General features: G+C 42.5%; 1 protein-coding gene across 2 annotated transcripts in view; it reads right to left on the bottom strand.

The window, feature by feature from the left end:
- The window catches only part of CA13 (carbonic anhydrase 13), a 39,332-nt gene extending 23,209 nt beyond the window's left edge, over nt 1-16,123 (bottom strand). Inside the window, exons 1-3 of one of the 2 annotated variants that reach the window (XM_006077412.4) lie at nt 15,987-16,117; nt 10,917-11,114; nt 817-935 (exon numbers count right to left, since the gene is read on the bottom strand). In XM_006077412.4, the coding sequence (XP_006077474.1) occupies nt 817-935; nt 10,917-11,114; nt 15,987-16,023 (354 nt within the window). In that variant the 5' untranslated portion in view covers nt 16,024-16,117. Of the gene's footprint in view, nt 1-816; nt 936-10,916; nt 11,115-15,986 lie in introns of both variants that reach the window. The other variant, XM_044928510.1, reaches the window with a different exon arrangement.
- Nucleotides 16,124-20,778: the final 4,655 nt, after the last annotated feature.

Genomic DNA, 20,778 nt, shown 5'->3' with positions numbered 1-20,778 from the left:
AACCAGAGGATTAGAAAAAGCAGAATATAATTAATGAATATCAGGTATAAGGAAAGGAAGTAACTCCCCAATGGGAAAAAACAAGTCAATGAACACTTCATACCAAGGACTTGAAGAATTAACAGAGACTGCATTTTAATACTTGGGGTTGTAGAGGTAAGGTAGAGTTCAGGAGAGTTTGTAACTTTACTTTTTGTCCCTAAAGGAATTTTGCCATTTACAATTAACTCTATAATATGGACTTTGCATGTGTGTACACAGCTGGGCCTGAAACAAATGTTTCTTTCCCTTCCTTCCACTTAATCTGTCTGCAGTTTATTCATTTCTAAAACGGAAACAATAACCCTAAGCTTTAAGGCTCAGAAGGGGCAAATTTGTGGCTCTCGTGTTGATAAACTCTCATACTGACACAATAAAGCAATTTTAGCCACTGAGATAAAGAATCTGGTGTAAGGAGAGCTGTCTCGTGCATCCCTTAAATCCCATCACATAGACAAGCTCCGTGAATATGTATAACTGAACCACCCGAAACTAACAGCATCCTGGAACAACTGTACTCCCGTACTCCAATCAAATTTTTAAATGATAAGGACCTACTGTACAGCACAAGGAACTCTACTCAATGCTGTGCAATAACCTACTTGGGAAAAGAATCTGGGAAAGAACAGATATATGCTCGTGCATCACTGAATCACTTTGCTGTATGCCTGAAAGTTGCATGACATTATGAATTAACTATATTCCAATAGGAAATAAAAATCAAACTAAAACAGAAGGAAACAACTCTGGGCCACGAATACAGGGCTGCTGACTCACCTCTGCAGCGTACCTCACGCCGTCCACCACGTGTTCAGAGCCGTGATCATCAGCGGACCCCCAGTGAAGGTGAAACTGCCGTAACCTGTAGCTTCCAGTGAGGGGGCCCCCACGCAGAACTACACATCAATACAGTTCAAATTGTTAGCAGGAAAGAAAAACATGTGAATATCCCGTCCACAAGCCACAGCATCGCCCTGGATCATTCAACATCTCCATGTCCTCCAAGGGATTTTTTTTTATAAATGTGTCATTCAGTTTGCTGACAAGAATACAACTTTTAGGTATGCAAGGAATAAAACCAAGTGTTTTAAAAGGTTAGAGAATCCACAATAGATTTTTACAGAATATCTGGGAAATCAGATGCCTGGGAAACAGAATATCTGGGAAACAGACATGCTGGTTAGAAAGTAGAAAAACTGGGAGTTCATCGAGGTAAAGAATTGCTCTGTGAAATAGAGCCTGTTAGCCTCTTTAAATAAGAATGTGAAGTGTAAAGAGGCCCACCTTGAACTCAGTAGACCAGCCCAGCATTCCAGTCTGAGAACAGGCCTCAGTGTTAGAAGACCTGGGCTCACACTCTATTTACTGGGTCGTCTTGCACACACCCTCTAGTTTTGAAACCTCAGCTTTTATGTCTATAACTTCAAGAAGAGTGTACCTCCTCCTAATGCTGCTATGAAAACAGAACAAAAACTGGAGGCAAAGCACTTAGCACTGCCTGGCAGAGAGGCAGCAAGCCGGACATGTTAGCTGTGGCTGCTTTTTCACTGCGGTTACGATCACTACAGAAACTGGCAAAGTAAGCACATCTTCTATACTTGAATCCCATCCTCTTGGAGAAACATGAAATACAAAACAAAATTAACTCTTTTAAATTAATCCATCACATCTTTGTCACTTTGGCAGAGTATATTTTAGTCCTTTGCCTCAACACATATGATCTCTAAAACCATGCCAGCAGAATCATATCTTAAGTATAAGCTTCTTAGTAGAAAACAGTCCTAAACGGTCTCCTCCCAATTAATCTTTATTGGGCAAATCTTCAAAGGATATGTGAGGATAAGAAAGCAGGGTAGGGTGATTACATCAAAAGCACAACTAATCTTTCATCAACACCAATAGGCTTGAGTGTGGATCGGTGAGGTGCAGCCTTAAACAGTAGCTAATTTAAATGACCCTCCTCTTCAGAAGAAACATATATACATATATATCTCAAAACTCATCAAGAATGAGCCACCTTGTATAAGCAGCAAAAGATGTTAAGCAGCATCATGAAGTTTTCTACAAACAACAATAAATAAAAGACAAAACAATTATACAGAGTGAAGTGAGTCAGAAAGAGAAAGACAAATACTGTATATTAACACATATATCGGAGAAGGCAATGGCACCCCACTCCAGTACTCTTGCCTGGAAAATCCCATGGATGGAGGAGCCTGCTGGGCTGCAGTCCATGGGGTCGCTAAGAGTCGGACATGACTGAACGACTTCACTTTCACTTCTTACTTTCATGCATTGGAGAAGGAAATGGCACCCCACTCCAGTGTTCTTGCCTGGAGAATCCCAGGGATGGGGGAGCCTGGTGGGCTGCCGTTTATGGGGTCGCACAGAGTCGGACACGACTGAAGCGACTTAGCAGCAGCAGCAGCAGCGACTAAACTGTGCCATCTTTCAAAACTCACTTAAGCGTCTATGGGCTTCAGCTCTTGTCTGTGTTTGTAATTGTTTGACTATTTTTAATTAGGAGATTGGACTGAATGTTCTTTAACTTCTACGATCCCCAAAACTGCCTAAGGAAAAACAAATCGGGGGCATATGTAATAAAATCTTTTGTAAGACTGAATGGTTGGGACTTCCTTTAGATTCATGTATGTCCAGATTTCTTTAAGATAGATAAAGATCATTGTGTTTCAAGCCCTCTGAAAAACAGAAGGGAAGAGAGAAACCACACTCTAGAGCTCACTCTTATGTTACTCTGACACAAAGAGCAAATTGTAGTTTCTCCTCCCACTGGACAGGAGGACAGAGGCTGTCTGCGGGGGTTCCTGCCGCACCCTCACCCAGCGGGGTAACCATCACGGGGGAGATGAGTGGTAAATATTTGACAAAGGAATGAATAAAATATTTTATTTGTATGTAGAGAAACAGTTTCAAGGATGATTCACAGATAAATTAGTTTAAAAGGCGCATTTCCCTAAGTGACTCCATACAGCATGGATGTAGCAGCATTTCAAACAAAAAGAAATCAACACTCCTATTGTCTCTTTTTCCCTTGCTGTTGCATAAGACCTGAGCTGAACCATGAAGTCGTTCCTTCACATATAAAAAGCGGATTAGAGAGCCTGAGGGATCAACACAGAATTAACTTTGGAAGAAGATGCAGACAAGCTGGCTCAGGAAACGACAGTGATATAAAAATCACACACACGTTGTCAGGGAATGTCCAAGAGCGCTGGGTGACCTCCTGAAAGCTTGCTCTGAATCCAGGGTCTAAAAGCCAGATTAGCACAACTCTGCTTAGTTATGCAATGGAGACCGCCTTACTCTTTACGTATCTGGACTTTGTTTCAATTAAAATGTCCAACCTGGGACTGTGGTCAGCAAATGTCTAATCACGAAGACCATTCTCGAGGAGCAGTGCTCTACCAAAGAAACACAGAGTGGGAAAAAATGAGTCCAAATACCAAGGCTCATCACAAGCGTTGAGATGGTTTATAAGAAAACAGCTAAACAATGCTGTAAAATGAATAATGGTGACAAAAATTATTTTTAATGAGGATGATTTAGTGTTTGCAAAAGTCAAATTATTCATCTTACTTTTCAACCTAGATGAATAAATATATTATTGTTGCCATCTTAAATTTGAAAATTAGCAATTATTATCTCCAGGGGATCTTCCAGACCCAGGAAGATATGTATATATGCCTCCAATAAGATTTTAAAAAACTATTTCAAGTAGAACTCATATAAGAGGTCTATACTGATTAAGAAAGCAGGGTTAATTTTAAAGTTTGGGAAATTGTAATAACTTAGTAAATAGATATCAGTCATTTGCTCTATGCTGCAAAGACCAACTAGAAACGTACGCGTTACTCAGTTGAACTTAACTTTTTTAAATTGTTAGCACACGGTGGTCAGTTGCCCAAAATGATAAGCAAGGCTGGCAAAACAAAATTAAAAAAAATTAATATAAAAATTGAAACACTTGTCTATTCACGCATTTACCGTCTATCTCGCTAGGATACAAACCCCCTGAGGGCAGCACTGACGTCATTCTCCGGGAAACCAGTGTGGATGACGTTATAAAGTAAGAAAGGGAAGCACTCCTTCACAGCCTTCAGTCCGCAAGGATGCTCCTGAAGCAGCCGGGGCACCGCTAAAGAGCATAGTCTTAGGACCCGGAGAATCTAATGAACGCCGTGGCCTGATCATGGTGGGGCCAACGGCTCTCTGAAGTAAAAGTAAATGAACAGCACGCTTATGTTTTGGTTGGAATCTAGGAAAAGAGGAAACAGAGAGCACAAATCTGCCAGGATTATAGCAAGAGAGAGAGAGAGAGGAGACAGGAATGGTCCCAGCTGCTGGGGCTTGAATTCTTTCTGGATCCAGGAAGTCTTCACTAGTCTGGCTTCCTCTGCTCTGAGCACATGCACGTCAACTTGCTCTCCGCTCACTCATCCGTACAGCAGCCCTTAAGAGCTTACAGTGGGCCAGCAACTGTGTTCGGGGTAAGGACACGTGAGCAGCGCCATCTCTGTATCTTGGCTGGGAAGGGGTGGGAGAGCATGACTAAGGTGTGCTCACACGCCCCATAACTGCTCCTGCTGCTTCTTCCTTTTTAATGTGTAATTTGAGATCCTGTACAGTTGGTTAACTTCGGGCAGTTACCTAGAACTAGATAACAGGATTATAACTGAGAAACTAACAATTTTTAGAGCTGAAAAATTAAGAGCTGAATCCATCAAGTGACTGGTATTTCTTTGTTGTTCAGTCACTCAGTCGTGTCCAACTCTTTGCGACCCCATGGACTGCAGCACTCCAGGCCTCCCTGTCCATCACCAACTCCCGGAGCTTGCTCAGACTCATGTCCATTGAGTCGGTGATGCCATCCAACCATCTCATCCTCTGTCATCCCCTTCTCCTCCTGCCTTCAATCTTTCCCAGCATCAGGATCTTTTCCAATGAGTCAGTTCTTCACATCAGGTGGCCAAAGTACTGGAGCTTCAGCTTCAGCATCAGTCCCTCCAATGACTATTCAGGACTGATCTCCCTTAGGATGGACTGGTTGGATCTCCTTGCAGTCCAAGGGACTCTCAAGAGTCTTCTCCAACACCACAGTTCAAAAGCATCAATACTTCGGCGCTTAGCTTTCTTTATGCTCCAACTCTCACATCCATATATGACCACTGGAAAAGCCATAGCTTTGCCTAGATGGACTTATGTCAGCAAGTAATGTCTCTGCTTATTAATACACTATCTAGGTTGGTCATAGCTTTCCTTCCAAGGAACAACTGTCTCTTAAATTCATGGTCGCAGTCACTGACTGCAGTGATTTTGGAGCCCAAGAAAATAAAATCTGTCACTGCTTCCACTTTTTCCCTTCTTTTTCCATGAGGTGATGGGACTGGATGTCATGATCTTAGTTTTTTGAGTTCCAGGTCTCCTTTTTCACTTTCCTCTTTCACCCTCATCAAGAGGCTCTTTAGTTCCTCTTCCCTTTCTGCTATTAGAGTGGTGTCATCTGCATATCTGAGGTTGTTGATATTTCTCACGTCAGTCATCAATCGTAATACCAGCTTGTGATTCATCCAGCCCAGCATTTTGCAGGATGTACTTTACATATAGGGCTTCCCAGGTAGTGCTAGTGGTAAAGAACCCCCCTGCCAACACAGGAGATGTGGGTTTGATCCCTGGTTCAGGAAGATCCCCAGGAGGAGGGCATGGCAACCCTCTGTCCATGGAGAATCCCATGGACAGAGGAGCTTCACAGGCTACAGTCCATAGTGTAGCAAAGAGTTGGACATGACTAACGCAAATTAGCACAGTACTGAGTCACTTTGCATATAAGTTAAATAAGCAGAGCAACAATATACAGCCTTGACGTATTCCTTTCCCAATTTGCAGAACCAGTCTGTTATTCCATGTCTGGTTCTAACTGCTGCTTCTTGACTCGTACACAGGTTTCTTAGGAGATAAGCAAGATGGTCAGGTGTTCCCATCTCTTTAAGAATTTTCCACAGTTTGTTGTGATCCACACAGTCAAAGTCTTTAGTGTAGTTAATGAAGCAAAAGTAGCTGTTTTTCTGGAACTCCCTTGCTTTCTCAATGGTCCAATGAATGCTGACAATTTGATCTCTGGTTCCTCTGCCTTTTCTAAATCCTTTTGTACATCTGGAAGTTCACAGTTCACATACTGCTGAAGCCTAACTTGAAAGATTTTGAGCATAACTTTGCTAATATGTGAAGTGAGTGCAACTGTATGGTAGTTTGAGCATTCTTTGGCATTGCCTTTCTTTGGGATTGGAATGAAAACTGACCTTTTCCAGTCCTGTGGCCACTGCTGAGTTTTCCAAATTTGCTGACATATTGAGTGCAGCACTCTAACAGCATCATCTTTAGGATTTGAAATAGCTCATTTGGAATTCCATCACCTTCACTAGCTTTGTTCATAGTGATGCTTCCTAAGGCCCACTTGACTTCACACTTCAGGATGTCCTGCTCTAGGTGAGTGACCACACCATTGTGGTTATCCGGGTCGTTAAGACCTTTTTTGTATAGTTCTTCTGTGTATTCTTGCCACCTCTTTTTAATCTTTTTTTTCTGTTAGGTTCTTACCATTTGTATTCTTTATCGTGCCCATCTTTGCATAAAATGTGCTCTTGATATTTCCAGGTTTTTTTAAGAGATCACTAATCTTTCCCATTCTATTGTTTCCTTCTATTTGTTTGCATGGTTCATTTAAGAAGGCCTTCGTATCTCTCTTTCTATTCTCAGGAGCTCTGCCTTCAGTTGGGTAGGTCTTTTCCTTTCTCCCTTGCTTTTTGTTTCTCTTCTTTCCTAAAGTGGTTTTGGTCACTGCCTCCTGTACAATGTTACAAACCTCTGTCCATAGTTCTTCAGGCGCTGTGTCTACCAGATCTAATCCCTTGAATCTATCCATCACCTCCATTGTATAATCATAAGGGATTCGATTTAGGTCATACCTGAATGACCTAGTCGTTTTCCTTACTTTCTTCAACTTAAGTCTGTATTTGGCAATAAGGAGCTCATGACCTGAGCCATGGTCAGCTCAAGGTCTCTTTTTCTTGCTGACTGTATAGAGCTTCTCCATCTTCGGCTGCAAAGAATATAATCAACCTAATTTTGGTGTTGATCATCTGGTGATGTCCATGTGTACAGTCATCTCTTGTGTTGTTGGAAAAGGGCATTTGCTATGACCAGCACGTTCTCTTGACAAAACTGTTAGCCTTTGCTCTGCTTCAAGGCCAAACTTGCCTATTATGCTGGCTATCTCTTGACTTCCTACTTTTGCATTCCAATCCCCTATGATGAAGACATCTTTTTTGGTGTTAGATCTAGAAGGTCTTGTAAGTCGTCATAAAACTGGTTAACTTCAGTTTCTTCAGCATCAGTGGCTGGGGCATAGACTTGGATACTGTGATTCTGAATGGTTTGCCTTAGAAGTTAACCGAGATCATTCTGTTGTTTTTGAGATTGCACCCAAGTACTGCTTTTCAGATTCATCTGTTGACTATGATGGCTACTCCATTTCTTCTAAGGGATTCTTGCCCACAGTAGTAGAAATAATGGCCATCTGAATTAAATTTTCCATTTCCCATTCATTTTAGTTTACTGATTCCTAACATGTCTATGTTCACTCTTGCCATCTCCTACCTAACCACTTCCAGTTTACCCTGATTCACAGATCTAACATTCCAGGTTCCAGTGCAGTACTGTTCTTTACAACATCAGACTTTACTTTCACCCCCAGACACATCCAGGACTGAGCATCATTTCCCCTTGGGCCAGCTGCCTCATTCTTTCTGGAGCTGTTAGTAATTGCCCTCCACTCTTCCCAGTAGCATACTGAACACTTCCCAACCTGGGCGGCTCATCTTCGGTGTCCTATCTTTTTGCCTTTTCAGACTGTCCATGAGGTTCTCGTGGCAAGAATGCCAGAATGAGCTGCCCTTCCCTCCTCCAATGGACCACATTTTGTCAGAACTCTTCACTACGAGCCATCTGTCTTGGGTGGCCCTGCACGGCACGGCTCATAGCTTCACTGAGTTACATGAGCCCCTTCGCCATGACAGGGCTGTTGTTTACCATATTCCAAGAGCTATTTCACTTTTTAAAATTTCAAAATTAGAACTACAGCCTCTAAAAAAATTCCATGTTTGAACAATGAATAATCCACCAATGTTTAAGCTATTTATGTATCAAATGGTAAATATTAATTGATTGCTGGTGGTTTATAGTTTTATTGAGATTTTGCCTACATAGGGCTTCTCTGGCGGCTCAGACAGTAAAGAATCCGCCTGCAATGAAGAAGACCTGGGTTCAACCCCTGGGTTGGGAAGTTCCCCTGGAGAAGAAAAGGCAACCCATTCTAGTTTTCTTGCCTGGAGAATCCCCACGGACAGCGGAGCTGGCGGGCCACAGTCCATGGGGTCACAAAGAGTCGGACACAACTGAGCAACTAAGCCCGCCACCTTCGCCTACATATAGCATAATGCCATATCACGGTATTTTCCATATCCTCCAAAAAAATCATCCCCCAAAAATATGCTTTTAACTGAAACTTTCCTGGTGGCTCAGATGGTTAAGCATCTGCCTACAATGCGGGAGACCTGGGTTCAATCCCCTGGGTTGGGAAGATCCCCTGGAGAAGGAAATGGCAACCACTCCGGTACTCTTGCCTGGAAAATCCCATGGACAGAGGAGCCTGGTAGGCTATAGTCCACGGAGTCGCAAAGAGTCGGACACAACTGAGCGACTTCACTTCACTTTAACTGAAACATACATTTATTGATTACTTTCTGTGTGTTAGCTGCCATGCTAGGGAGATGAGTAAGACACAGCTGTTGCTCATTTTAGCTGAGTGGAAAGAAACAGCTGGCAGTCACAATGCAGTGTGGGAAGTTCTGTAGGAAGGAGGTCGGGGATGCTCCAGGACCTGACTGGAGGAGCCAGCCAGGTGAGATTCCCAGAGAGATGGGATCCTGTCTGGTTTCAGAAAAACCAGAAGCTCGGGTGAGAGCACTGCTGTCTTTCCTCATCTGATTACTATTTCCCTTACTATGGCCGATAGGAGTTCTTCCTCTGAAATTTCTTCCTGGGTGAATTTCGTGTCCACCTGTCCCCCTTTTACAGGATCATTAAAATTCTGAAAGGCAGCTCCCCCAGGTTAACCTTGGCTGTGCAGCAGCCCAGCCAAAAAAGCCCCGCCAGGACTGTGCAGAAAGCTCCCTGCCTGTGGTTCTGTGACTGGTGGGATTCAGAGATAGCTTGAGGAAGAACTGCTTCTTTACAAAATGGAAACCGCTTTATTCAAATTAAAGTGACCTGCTACAGAAGTATCTGTGTTTTTTATTGCTTGTATTAGCTATGGTGATCTCTACCTTTTAAATAATTTAACCCCTCAAATCACCATGAAACATCCCCTTCATATATCGTGAGAAAAAAAGAATGAGAGTCATGACCTATATTTATGCAGCTTCTGGATCAGAGGAATACAAAGGCCCTTATGGTGATTTCCAATTAACCCTGGTAATTTCATTGTGATCTAGATAGCAATGAGACCCTCGCTTATGGGTGAAGGCACACGCTACCCATCACAGACCCAGCGTCAAAGGTGGAAACAGACAAACTGATTCCACTGATTAACCCAAGGTAGAGGGAAAATGAGAGAAAGAGAGAGGGGAAGAGAGGGAGTGAGAAGACCCAGATCATCACTGCGCAAATTAGAGGAAGAATTTTTCGTAACTAAGGTTTTTTATGATGAAGTACAAGCTAATCAGTTCTTAGTCTAAAAGTCAGAATGGATAGCCTCAGTTTTTTTGCTTGAGATATCATAAACAGTATCAAACTACTATAGGGGGTATAAACTTTGTACTTAGAAACCTTGGACTACTATAGTGTACCTACCACATCAATCATGTCTGTTAATACAGGTTCATAAAGTTGAGGGCTTGAAATACAATTTAATACATGTAATACTCCCCTCCCTTATGCATTTACTAAAATGTTCTGATGAATCACTTTTATGAAGTTAAGAAAGATGAGGAAGAAATGGAATGGGCGTTTCATTTTTGCTGACAACATAACATTATATAAACACAAGAAGACATTATTACTTATCTAAATCTAAGCTTAGTGAATAAATGGGGGATTCCCCGGTAGTCCAGTGGTTAGGACTCCATGCTTCCACTGCAGAGGGCCTGGGTGTGATCCCTGGTTGGGGAACTAAGATTCCTCAAATCAAGTGGCAAGGCCAAAATAACGAATGCATGAAGACTTCTAAATAAGGATTTTTATAATCTAACTGTATTTTTCATTAATAAATACAGCATCATCCTAACGTTAGACTAAAAATAAAAAAAAATTATCAGAAGCCCTTAAAGGTATTCCAAAATATGATTCTCTCTAATTTTCTCTTTCATCTACTTTTAAACTTGGTATCATCTATTCTTTGGGCAAGAAGTATACTTGAAGGAGGATTAAATGTTCGTTTTCAGGAAACGCTCTTTTCTACTTCATTCAGTTAACAAATATACTAGTTTTTGTGTTTTTTTTTCCGGTTGGCCCATTATTTATTCACAGTGTGAAAGACCTTATCCTGTGGACTAATCAAACACAACTTTATTACAAGTTCTAGCAGAGTACTAACAAGGAACACACAAGTGTTTCAAACGTGGAAGATAAGAAGAGCCATCCACTGATTCATGCTGGTGTTTGGCAAAAACCAACACAATCCTGTAAAGCAATTATCCTTCAATTAAAAATAAAGAAATTTTTTAAAAGAGAAGAAGAAGGCGCCATCCAATCATTCAAGCTCCTCACCTCCAACCAAGAAAAAAAAAAAAGGTAGCGCCAACCTGATTTGTCGTCCGTGTCATCAAAGTCAACGTTGAAGGAGTGGCCACTGTTACTGATGATTTTAGCTGAGCTGGCGTCGTACTTGATACCAAGAGGTCGGAGGGAAGAATCATATCTCACTTCTTTGGTTTTAATCTCAATCGGAGATTGTTGATCCCCATCAGCAATAGGGAAAAATTCATTCCAATGAACAGGACCTTCAATACACAGGACCAAGCAAAAAGGAAACAATAAGTTATTTCGTTCAACCAAAGGCTTGTTGAGTACCATGTGCTGTACTTGACTTTGACGAAAACACACAGATGAGTAAAAAACGACCTTTACCTTCAGGACTTTAACATCTAACTGTTTTGCTTCATTTTACAAGACCAAGTGATTTTACTATAAGTATGCAAACCTCTTGGTTTGCCTGAATTCATCTTCAGTTAAACTCACCCTTGTTGACAAAAGAGTATGTAAGTTTCATAAAGTACTTTGCAAATGCCTTCTACCAAACTAAAAACAACAGCACAGTTCATCACTGAAAACAGCCAGACTCAGTCTCAGCTCCAAGAACGAACTGTGACCATGCCACAGGCCAGGCTCATGGGCTAAAAGAACTAACGTCACGGAGAAAGCGGTCTAGTGAAGAAAGGGTGTCGTTCTTTCAAATGTTCTTCCCACTTCTCTTCATTCACTGTATCCCTGGATATCACCAATGCCTCAATTTAATTTCCTGTAAATAATGTGCAACAGACAAACTAAGGAAATATATAAATTTTTCACATAGCATAATCCATATAAAATGACTACACCATATCAGGAAATATAATATGGTTGGTTTTCTGCAATAGAGTCAAGTAACAATTTATTTCTCTTTCTATATTCCAGGAGGTCCTTCCATGGTTGTTTTGCCAATACTACATTTGAGTTCCCACTCAAGGAACAACTGTCATCCCAGTCCTGCATTTATAGTCAAAATTGCATTAAGTTCCCAAATTAAGCATGTTTGGTAAATTGAGGAGAACCAAAATCAACAGCAAGACGCAACTTCAAATAAGCTCCAAGCTAGCCTCCAGACTTTACAGGTTAGAGGTTCTTCTCACCTTCTCTTCTCTGCCTGCAATTCGCACAACATCTACCAGGCCAGTAGAGAAGGCTGCTGACTAAGCTTTTCCCCGCTCACTAAGCAACTTACTTGATTTTTTAAAAACTCAAGTACTTACTAAAATGACACAGCATGACAATGAATTAAGCATTTGCTACTGACAACATGAAATATTTTTTTAAAGATAAGATTTAGAATGAAATTTCAAGAAGTGCAAATATATCAGAGTTATCAACAGCTTCAGTCTCTAAATCAAATGTTCCTTCTTATTCAACTTCCTTGCAAAGGAGATAGTATAAATTCTTTACTTCATACATGCATCAGGTACAAAAAGTCAGAACATGAATACAGAACCACACACATAACTTAGACGTTGTTCTCTTATGAATCATACACTTTGGACTTGGAAGCAACTTGAAAACCAAAATTCTTTGGTTACATCTTATTACAGGAAGGTGCTGCTGCTGCTGCTGCTAAGTCACTTCAGTCGTGTCCGACTCTGTGCGACCCCATAGACGGCGGCCCACCAGGCTCCTCTCTCCCTGGGATTCTCCAGGCAAGAATACTGGAGAGGGTTGCCATTTCCTTCTCCAATGCATGAAAGTAAAAAGTGAAAGTGAAGTCGCTCAGTCATGTCCGACTCTTAGCGACCCCATGGACTGCAGCCTACCAGGCTCCTCCGTCCATGGATTTTCCAGTCAAGAGTACTGGAGTGGGGTACCATCGCCTTTTCTGAGGAAAGGTACTACATTTCCTTATTTACTAAGTACTGTCATTCACCTTTCTAGCACTCTTTTTGTAAACAAGCCAGTCCTTTTCCAATGTGAAAAAAAAAAAAATGTTCTATTTCACTGCCCTCAAGTATGCATTAACCTATTGAGAATCAGACTTTAAATATACGTGTGTGTCATAGTATGTTGTTAACTATTTTTCTAATTAGGAAAGAGTTTCTTTCTACTCTTAATCCCCTTATGCTTCTATTTCCAGTTCTTTACAGCCAGAACTACTTTTTAAAACAGAGGCAAACCAAAATAAAACAAAAATAATATCATTTTGCATCAGTCAATATTATCTATTAAACACGATGGTATGTTCATTTCCCTGCCTCTTAAAAACGCCCCTTCCTCTTTTATAAATTCTCCATAACATGCAACTTTGAAACTCATCTAAACACAGGTGTAGAGATACATGGTAGTTCTTTCATTGATTCAGGAACTTTTGAAGACCCTTGGAGATGTGTAGTTTTCAATGACTGTCATGTTTCCTAAACCAAACTAATAAAATTGTCAAAGGTTCCTGGAAGAAGTTCTCAGTCATCTGTGAAGGTGGTGGCATCTTCCGATGCCTCCCCTTCTGATGTTCCATCTATCGTTGCTACTATTCCCAGTTTGCTTCCTTTAATCTCCTCATTCACTGCTTTTGCCAGTCTAAACTGAAAACAAGCAACAGAACTTGCCCAGTCAGGAAACAACATATGAATGGGATTTTGCCAAAGTTGATCTACTTAAAGGCGTGGTCCTCAGAAAGCTACTGAATTTAAAATCAGGGAGTGTTAGTAGTATCCAGCTCTTTGCAAATCCAGGGACTGTGGCCCAACAGGTTTGTTTGTCCGTGGGATCTCCCAGGCAAGAATCCTGGAGTTTCATTTCCTTCTCCAGAGGATATTACTGACCCAGGGATCGAACCTGGATCTCCTGAATTGCAGGTGGATTCTTCACTGTCTTAGCCACTGGGAAGTCAAAAGCAGAGAACAGCCCTACAATTCTTAGCGGAAATATAAAATAATTCCTTGTTAATGGCTTTTCTACAAAGGATCTTTCTTTTATGCTTTCAATTTTTAATTTTTTCCTCCAGTTTTATTGAGATGCTATTGACATACAGCACTATGTAAGTTTAAGGTGTACAGCGTAACAATTTGACTTACAATACATAACCCATGATATGATTACCACGAGTTTAGTGAACATCAATCACCTCATATCGATACAGAATTAAAGAGCAGACAAAATATGTCTTCACTGTGATGAGAACTAAGACTCACTCTCTTAACTTTTATACATAACATACAGCAATGTTAACTATATGTATCATGTTGTCCATTAAATCCTTAGTACTCAGTTATTTTATAACTGGAGTGATCACCTTCATCCAGTTCCCCCCTCCCACTCACTCTGGTAGTAACAACCATAAATCTGGCCTCTTTCTCTATATGCCTGTTTGTTTCTGAAGCATAATTTATCTACAACATGACGTTAGTACCCAGTGCACAACATAGCGATTTGATATTTTTATACACTTCAAAATGACCACCATAAGTCTAATTACCATCTCTCAGCACACAAAAACATTACATGATGTTCACCACATTCCCCACTCTGTACATTTCATCCTCGTGAGTCATTTATTTTGTAACTGGAAGTCTGTACCTCTTAATCTCCCTCACATATTTCTAAGATGGATTTTTAAAACTTCAGATGCACTTCACTGGAACCAATATTTTCTAACCTATTAAAGAGTAATCAATATTCATTGATTGAAAATACCCCTTCCCTTCCTAATCATAGTGAGGGCACTGTTAACACCTAGAAACTATTAAATAGGGAAGATCCCCTGAAGTAGGACATGGCAACCTACTCCAGTACTGTTGCCTGGAAAATCCCATGGACAGAGGAGCCTGGTGGGCTACAGTCCCTGGAGTTGCAAAGAGTTGGACAGGACTGAGCATGCAGCCACCCAACTATTAAATAACAAGAAAAATTATTCCAGTAGAGGGAAATTAAAAGAAATTTCAATTTTCCCAAACATAAATTGAAGATTAGCAAAATGTAAGACTATAATTGTAGTCTCACTCAAAGAGAAATCCACCTAAATATATTTTTCATTATTAAAACTCTCACTTGCTGCCATTTTTCAACTGGCAAGTTTATCATAGTCTCAAACATGCTACAATTAGAAATGAAACTCTTCTGTTTCTTTGTGAAAGTAAGCTTTCTATAAAACTAAGTGTATAATACTGCTCAATAATATGCATGTTGATCCAAGGAAAGTATTATTACTATTATTATTCACAGATCTAATATTGAGAGTAAGACTTTCTTGGTGTTGCTTTGCACATAAGGGCTATTTGAAATAATCAGTTTAATGTAAAAATAAGAAAAAATAGTTTACTTTTGATAACTTAGAATATACAAGAAGAAAAGTATACGTATTATTACTGTTGCTCCCACCAATAAACATGTTTTGACCAACTCTTTAAAATATCAATGATCCGTTGCTAACCGCCAGTCTCTGCAAGAATGAGTGTGGAAGGAGAAAGAAAAAGGGTGGAAAAGTAGTTTAAAATATAACTTCACTTCTCAAAAAGAACCTAAAATCTTGCTAAAATCAGCAGTTCCAGACAACCACCTGCAGGCTGCTGGGGGAACAGTTAATAGTAACAGCTATTAAGAAACCTGCGGGGCATTGGTGGCCAGGAATACAACTTAAATCTCAGTGCTGCGATTCAAGTCATTAAAATTTCTTAAGTATATTGTCACATCTTGGCCATGATTTGCCTCCCCTAAATGAATAACGAGTTTAAAGGAGTAAAAAAGCAAGCTTGTCCTCAGCTCATAGAAGTCTGCCGTCAGATCTGCTGTGAACTGCGAGCCTTTCACGGGTCGCTGGTTACTGCTGGGGGCAGCTCTCCGCTGGTCGAACGCCAGGGAGCGGACGCGTCTGAAGGTGGGGGGCCGGGGTGTGTGGACCGGGGTCACCCCCGGCGCTGTCCGCGTCTACACGACGTTCAGACTCCCGCAGCCCCCCGCGCGCTGTCCGCGTCTACACGGCGCTCAGCCCCCCGCGGTCCCCGGCGCTGTCCGCGTCTGCACCGCGCTCAGCCCCCTGCGGCCCCGCGCTCGGCTCCGCGGAGCGCCGCTGTCTCCAAGGAGGACCCCAGAAGCCCCCCGGCGCGCGGAACCCCGTCCACCCACTCCGGGCTCACCGTCGCGCTCGCCGTAGCCCCAGCTGAACCCCGACATGGCCCCTTGCGGCGGAGCCAGCGGAGGGCGGCCCGGCTCCAGGCCCCGCGGCCCCGCCCGCCCTCCTCCGCCCGGCCCTGCTCCGCCCGCCCCGGGGCCGTGTCGGGGTTCAGCTGGGGGCGCCCTGGAGCCGCGGCCGGGCGCGGGGCGCGGGGCGCGGGGCCCGTCCGGTCGGTTTGATCCAGGGGGAGAGACTGTGCTCGGCGGGGAGGCGGGGGCAGCAGACGGAGAGACGGAGAGGGAGGAGGGGAAGGCGGCCCGGCGGGCTGCTTCTGAGCAGGGGTCCTGCTGCAGGGGAAGGGCTGCCCCAGGGCCGTCGGGGACCGGGGAACCCCCCGGGCTGTTTAATGCAGTTTCATTTAATGTTTAAATGCAGTGTAGTTTATGAACAGATTTATGCAAAGAGCTTCGTAATTGGCATGAACCCCAAGGCGATGGCACCCCACTCCAGTACTCTTGCCCATGGACGGAGGAGCCTGCTAGGTTGCAGTTCATGGGGTCGCGAAGAGTGGGACACGACTGAGCGACTTCACTTTCACTTTCATGCATTGGAGAAGGAAATGGCAAGCCACTCCAGTGTTCTTGCCTGGAGAATCCCAGGGACAGGGGAGCCTGGTGGGCTGCCGTCTGTGGGGTCGCACAGAGTCAGACACGACTGAAGCGACTTAGCAGCAGCAGTAGCAGTGAAGTTTCTCAGTCGTGTCCGACTCTTTGTGACCCTATGGTCTGTAGCCCGCCAGGCTCCTCCGTCCATGGAATTCTCCAGGCCAGAATACTGGAGTGGGTAGCCTTCCTTTCTCCAGGGGATCTTCCCGACCCAGGGATCAAACCCAGTCTCCCGAACTACAAGCTGACGCTTTACCATCTGAGCCACCAGGGAAGCCCCTGATTGGCATGACCATTGGGTAAACCCTGATAGTTCAGTTGGTAAAGAATCTGCCTGCAATGCAGGAAACATTGGTTTGATTCCTGGGTCAGGAAGATCCACTGGAGAAGGGATAAGCTACCCACTCCAGTATTCTTGGAATTCCCTTGTGGTTCAGCTGGTAAAGAATCCGCCTACAATATGGGAGATCTGGGTTCCATTCCTGAGTTGGGGTGATCCCCTGGAAAAAGGAAAGGCTACCCACGCCAGTATTCTGGCCTGAAGAATTCCATGGACTGTGTAGTCCATGGGGTCACAAAGAGTCGGACACGACTGAGCGACTTTCACTCACTCACTGCATAAAAGACTAAAAGAATGTTTGAAAATCTTTCATTTTCTCTTGCCATCCATGTGGCTGCTGCATAAAGTGGTAATTGCAAGTCCCCGGAGGTCCAGCTTTAGGAAAGTGCTCATTGTTCAGGGACCACTAACTAAGGATCAGTTTGAAGTGTTCTTTGGACTTGAGGTAAATGCTCTGTAGACAGCCAGTGGCTCCTTCTGCTTGTACAGATCTTAATGAGGCTAGAATGCAGCAGAATAGAAGAGAATGCGATGAAATACAATAAACAATGCTTCTTTTGCACCTAGAAGAAGGCCAAGGCTTTCATATTCCATATTCTATGGCATAACTGGATTCATTTATGCCAATAATATAATAGGAACCAAACTTTCAAAAATAAGGTCTAATCGATATTCATTTTTCACCACAGAAGACAATATTCACACATATATGGGTACATATAGGCACTTCCCCCATGGCTCAGACGGCAAAGCGTCTGCCTACAATGCAGGAGACCCAGGTTTAATCCCTGGGTCAGGAAGATCTCCTGGAGAAGGAAATGGCAACCCAGTCCAGTGTTCTTGCCTGGAGAATCCCATGGACGGAGGAGTCTGGTAGGTTACAGACCATGGGGTTTCAAGAAGTGAGACACGACTGAGCAACTTCACTTTCACTTTTCACTTCCCAGGTGGTGCTAGTGGTAAAGAACCTGCCTGCCAGTGCAGGAGATGTGGATTCAGTCCCTGGGCCAGGAAGATCCCCTGGAGGAGGGGATGACAACCCACTCCAGTCTTCTTGCCTGGAGAATCCCATGGACAGAGGAGCCTGGTGGGCTACAGTCCACAGGGTCGCACAGAGTCGGACCCAACTGAAGTGACTTAGTATGCATACATGGGTGTATATAAGATATAAAAGTATTTATAACATATACATGTGTAAGATACATATAAGTATCTTAAACTTATTTAAGAATGTTGTCTTGAAAAGTTAAGTCTGGGTTACTCAGTAAGTGCCCTAAGTCTACACTAAGTCTATAGATATAGTTGGGGATATTATGAATGTTCTGAAGAAGATTGTGAACGCTCGAAACTCCACAAGCCACCTTCTCATGGCGTCCTTGTCTCAGATCAACTGTCTCCTATTCTACAAAATCAAGGAGCCTCTCTGTAAGGAGCTTGGTGTCCCCGTTTCCAGCAACCCAGATGACTTAGCACTTCAAGGTTAATGATGGTCTATCTGGTCAGTTCCTAGTGCTCAAGAATAATCCTTGGATAAATGAATAAATGAATGAATGGACCAAAATTGTTAAAGAAGTTCCAATTAGTGGGCTTAAAATCCTTCCCAAATTATTCATTTCACTGCTTAGGTTCACAGTGTCCTCTGGCTTGAATTTATTGTGTACTCTATCCAGTTTTCCAAAAGAGCAAGCTAACTATTGGAATCAGACTGCCGTTTACAGATACTGGTTAGATAATCTGTAGAGCATCGGCACAATCAGCTACTGTCAATATTTGAAAAGAATGAAGAAGATCTCCATAAACAGAGACAGGGTGAGTCCTGGGACAGATCCAATGAGGGGAAAAAAGAAGAGGAAAAATAAGCAAAGGTGCAAAGGAATGTATGTAGTATGCTACATTTTCTTATCTTTAAAAAAAGAAAAGAATTTCAGACTATCTGGTTTAGGTTGGGTAGTTATACTGAAAGGAAGTGATGGGAAAGAGTATGTCCCGGAGCACGTTGATCTTTCTGTCAACCATTCGGAGGTCGTGCGTGGGACTGGCTGAGTCTTGCCACGCGGTCAACCTTAGATCTGTATGGGGTGGCACCGCTGTTTATGGGCCGGTCTAAAAGCCCTGTCAAGGCCAGGAAAGTACTATCAGCAGAACTTCTGGGTGAGGACACGTTACGTGTAAGTGACAGTTGACCTGCCTTTTGTCATTAAAAAATATCAGTGGTTGATTGCATCTTCAAGCCTTCTCTTTCATTCTGGATCACTATCAAGTGGAAAATAAGGGGCTTATCACACTCATAAGCTCATACCTTGGTTATCTGTAGCTTCAGTTCAGTTCAGATCAGTCACTCAGTCGTGTCTGACTCTTTGCGACCCCATGCACTGCATGCAGCATGCCAGGCCTCCCTGTTCATCACCAACTCCCAGAGCTTACTCAAACTCGTGTCCATTGAGTCGGTGATGCTATCCAACCATTTCATCTGTGGCTTAGGGAATGGTATTCTCACAACCATCTGCTGGATGATAGAGGCTGACCTTCTAAAGATTTTAGCTTTAACTACTTTACCAACTGAGCTATCAGGGCTTCCATGGGTTGGGAAGATCCCCTGGAGAAGGGATAGGCTACCCACTCCAGTATTCTTGGGCTTCCCTGCTGGCTCAGCTGGTAAAGAATCTGCCTGCAGTGCAGGAGGCCAGGATTTGATCCCTGGGTTGGGAAGATCCTCTGGAGAAGGGAAAGGCTACCCACTCCAGTATTCTGGCCTGGAGAATTCCATGGACTATATAATCCATGGGGTCGCAAAGAGTTGGACATGACTGAGTGACTTTCACTTTAACACAAACATATATAAAACTATTGTATTTTCCTTCTTTAGTAAATGATACTAAAATAATCATGGGCTTCCCAGGTGGCTCAATGTTATAGAATCCATCTGCCAGTGCAGGAGACATGAGTTCAATCCCTGGGTCAGGAAGATCCCCTGGAGAAGGAAATGGCAACTTGCTCCAGTATTCTTGCCTGGGAAATTCCAGGGACAGAGGAACCTGGTGAGCTACAGTCCATGGGGTTGCAAAGAGTCCTATAGGATGGACAGGCTGAGCATGCACCCACACATACATATTTGCAGGTTTTCTAAAAAAAAACAAAAAATTATAAACCACAAATTACCAAAAATGGTTCCCTATAGCAGATGGCTGAGGATGCGGTGTAGGTATAGAGATGAGAGTGAGATTTCTCAGTACATCTTTTTAACTTTCTAGTCATACATGTTTTATATTTTCAGAAAAATTAAAGATAAAAAGCAAAACCTAAAATTGAATTTTGGAAGAAAGTACTGAATTTAACTGTATATTAATGTGATAATGTAATGGCACAGAAAAAAAAAGTATGTTTTGAATAGAGTACTCTGGTTGTGTATCCTTAGTAGAATATATTACATACTAAGAAGAACAACAAAACAGTCTTGAACTTTACTGCCAGATTTAATTTTGATCCTACTGTTAGTGTTGTGATTGAGAAATCATTTTTGTGTACACTTCTTATGTTAAAACCAATAAGTAAATATATTGTTTTCCACATTGACTTTCATTCTGGCTAATACAAATATGGAATGCAAAAGCTAAGATGAACACTGTGGTACTGGGTTTGAACATTCTGTTCACTGATGCCGAAGCAATAATACCCCAAAGACAGGGAAGCTAAGAAAACAAACTTTATAGCTCATTGTTTATGGATCTCTTGTAAGGCTGAATGCCTGATTTTATATTTGCAACTTTGCATTCCTCTTTTTAAAAAAGACAGGTTCCAAAATTATTGGG

Source organism: Bubalus bubalis, chromosome 15 (assembly GCF_019923935.1).
Source record: "Bubalus bubalis isolate 160015118507 breed Murrah chromosome 15, NDDB_SH_1, whole genome shotgun sequence".
NCBI lineage: Eukaryota > Metazoa > Chordata > Mammalia > Artiodactyla > Bovidae > Bubalus > Bubalus bubalis.
Note: the sequence above shows the minus strand (reverse complement) of the source record. Positions and strands in the feature narration are given on the sequence as shown.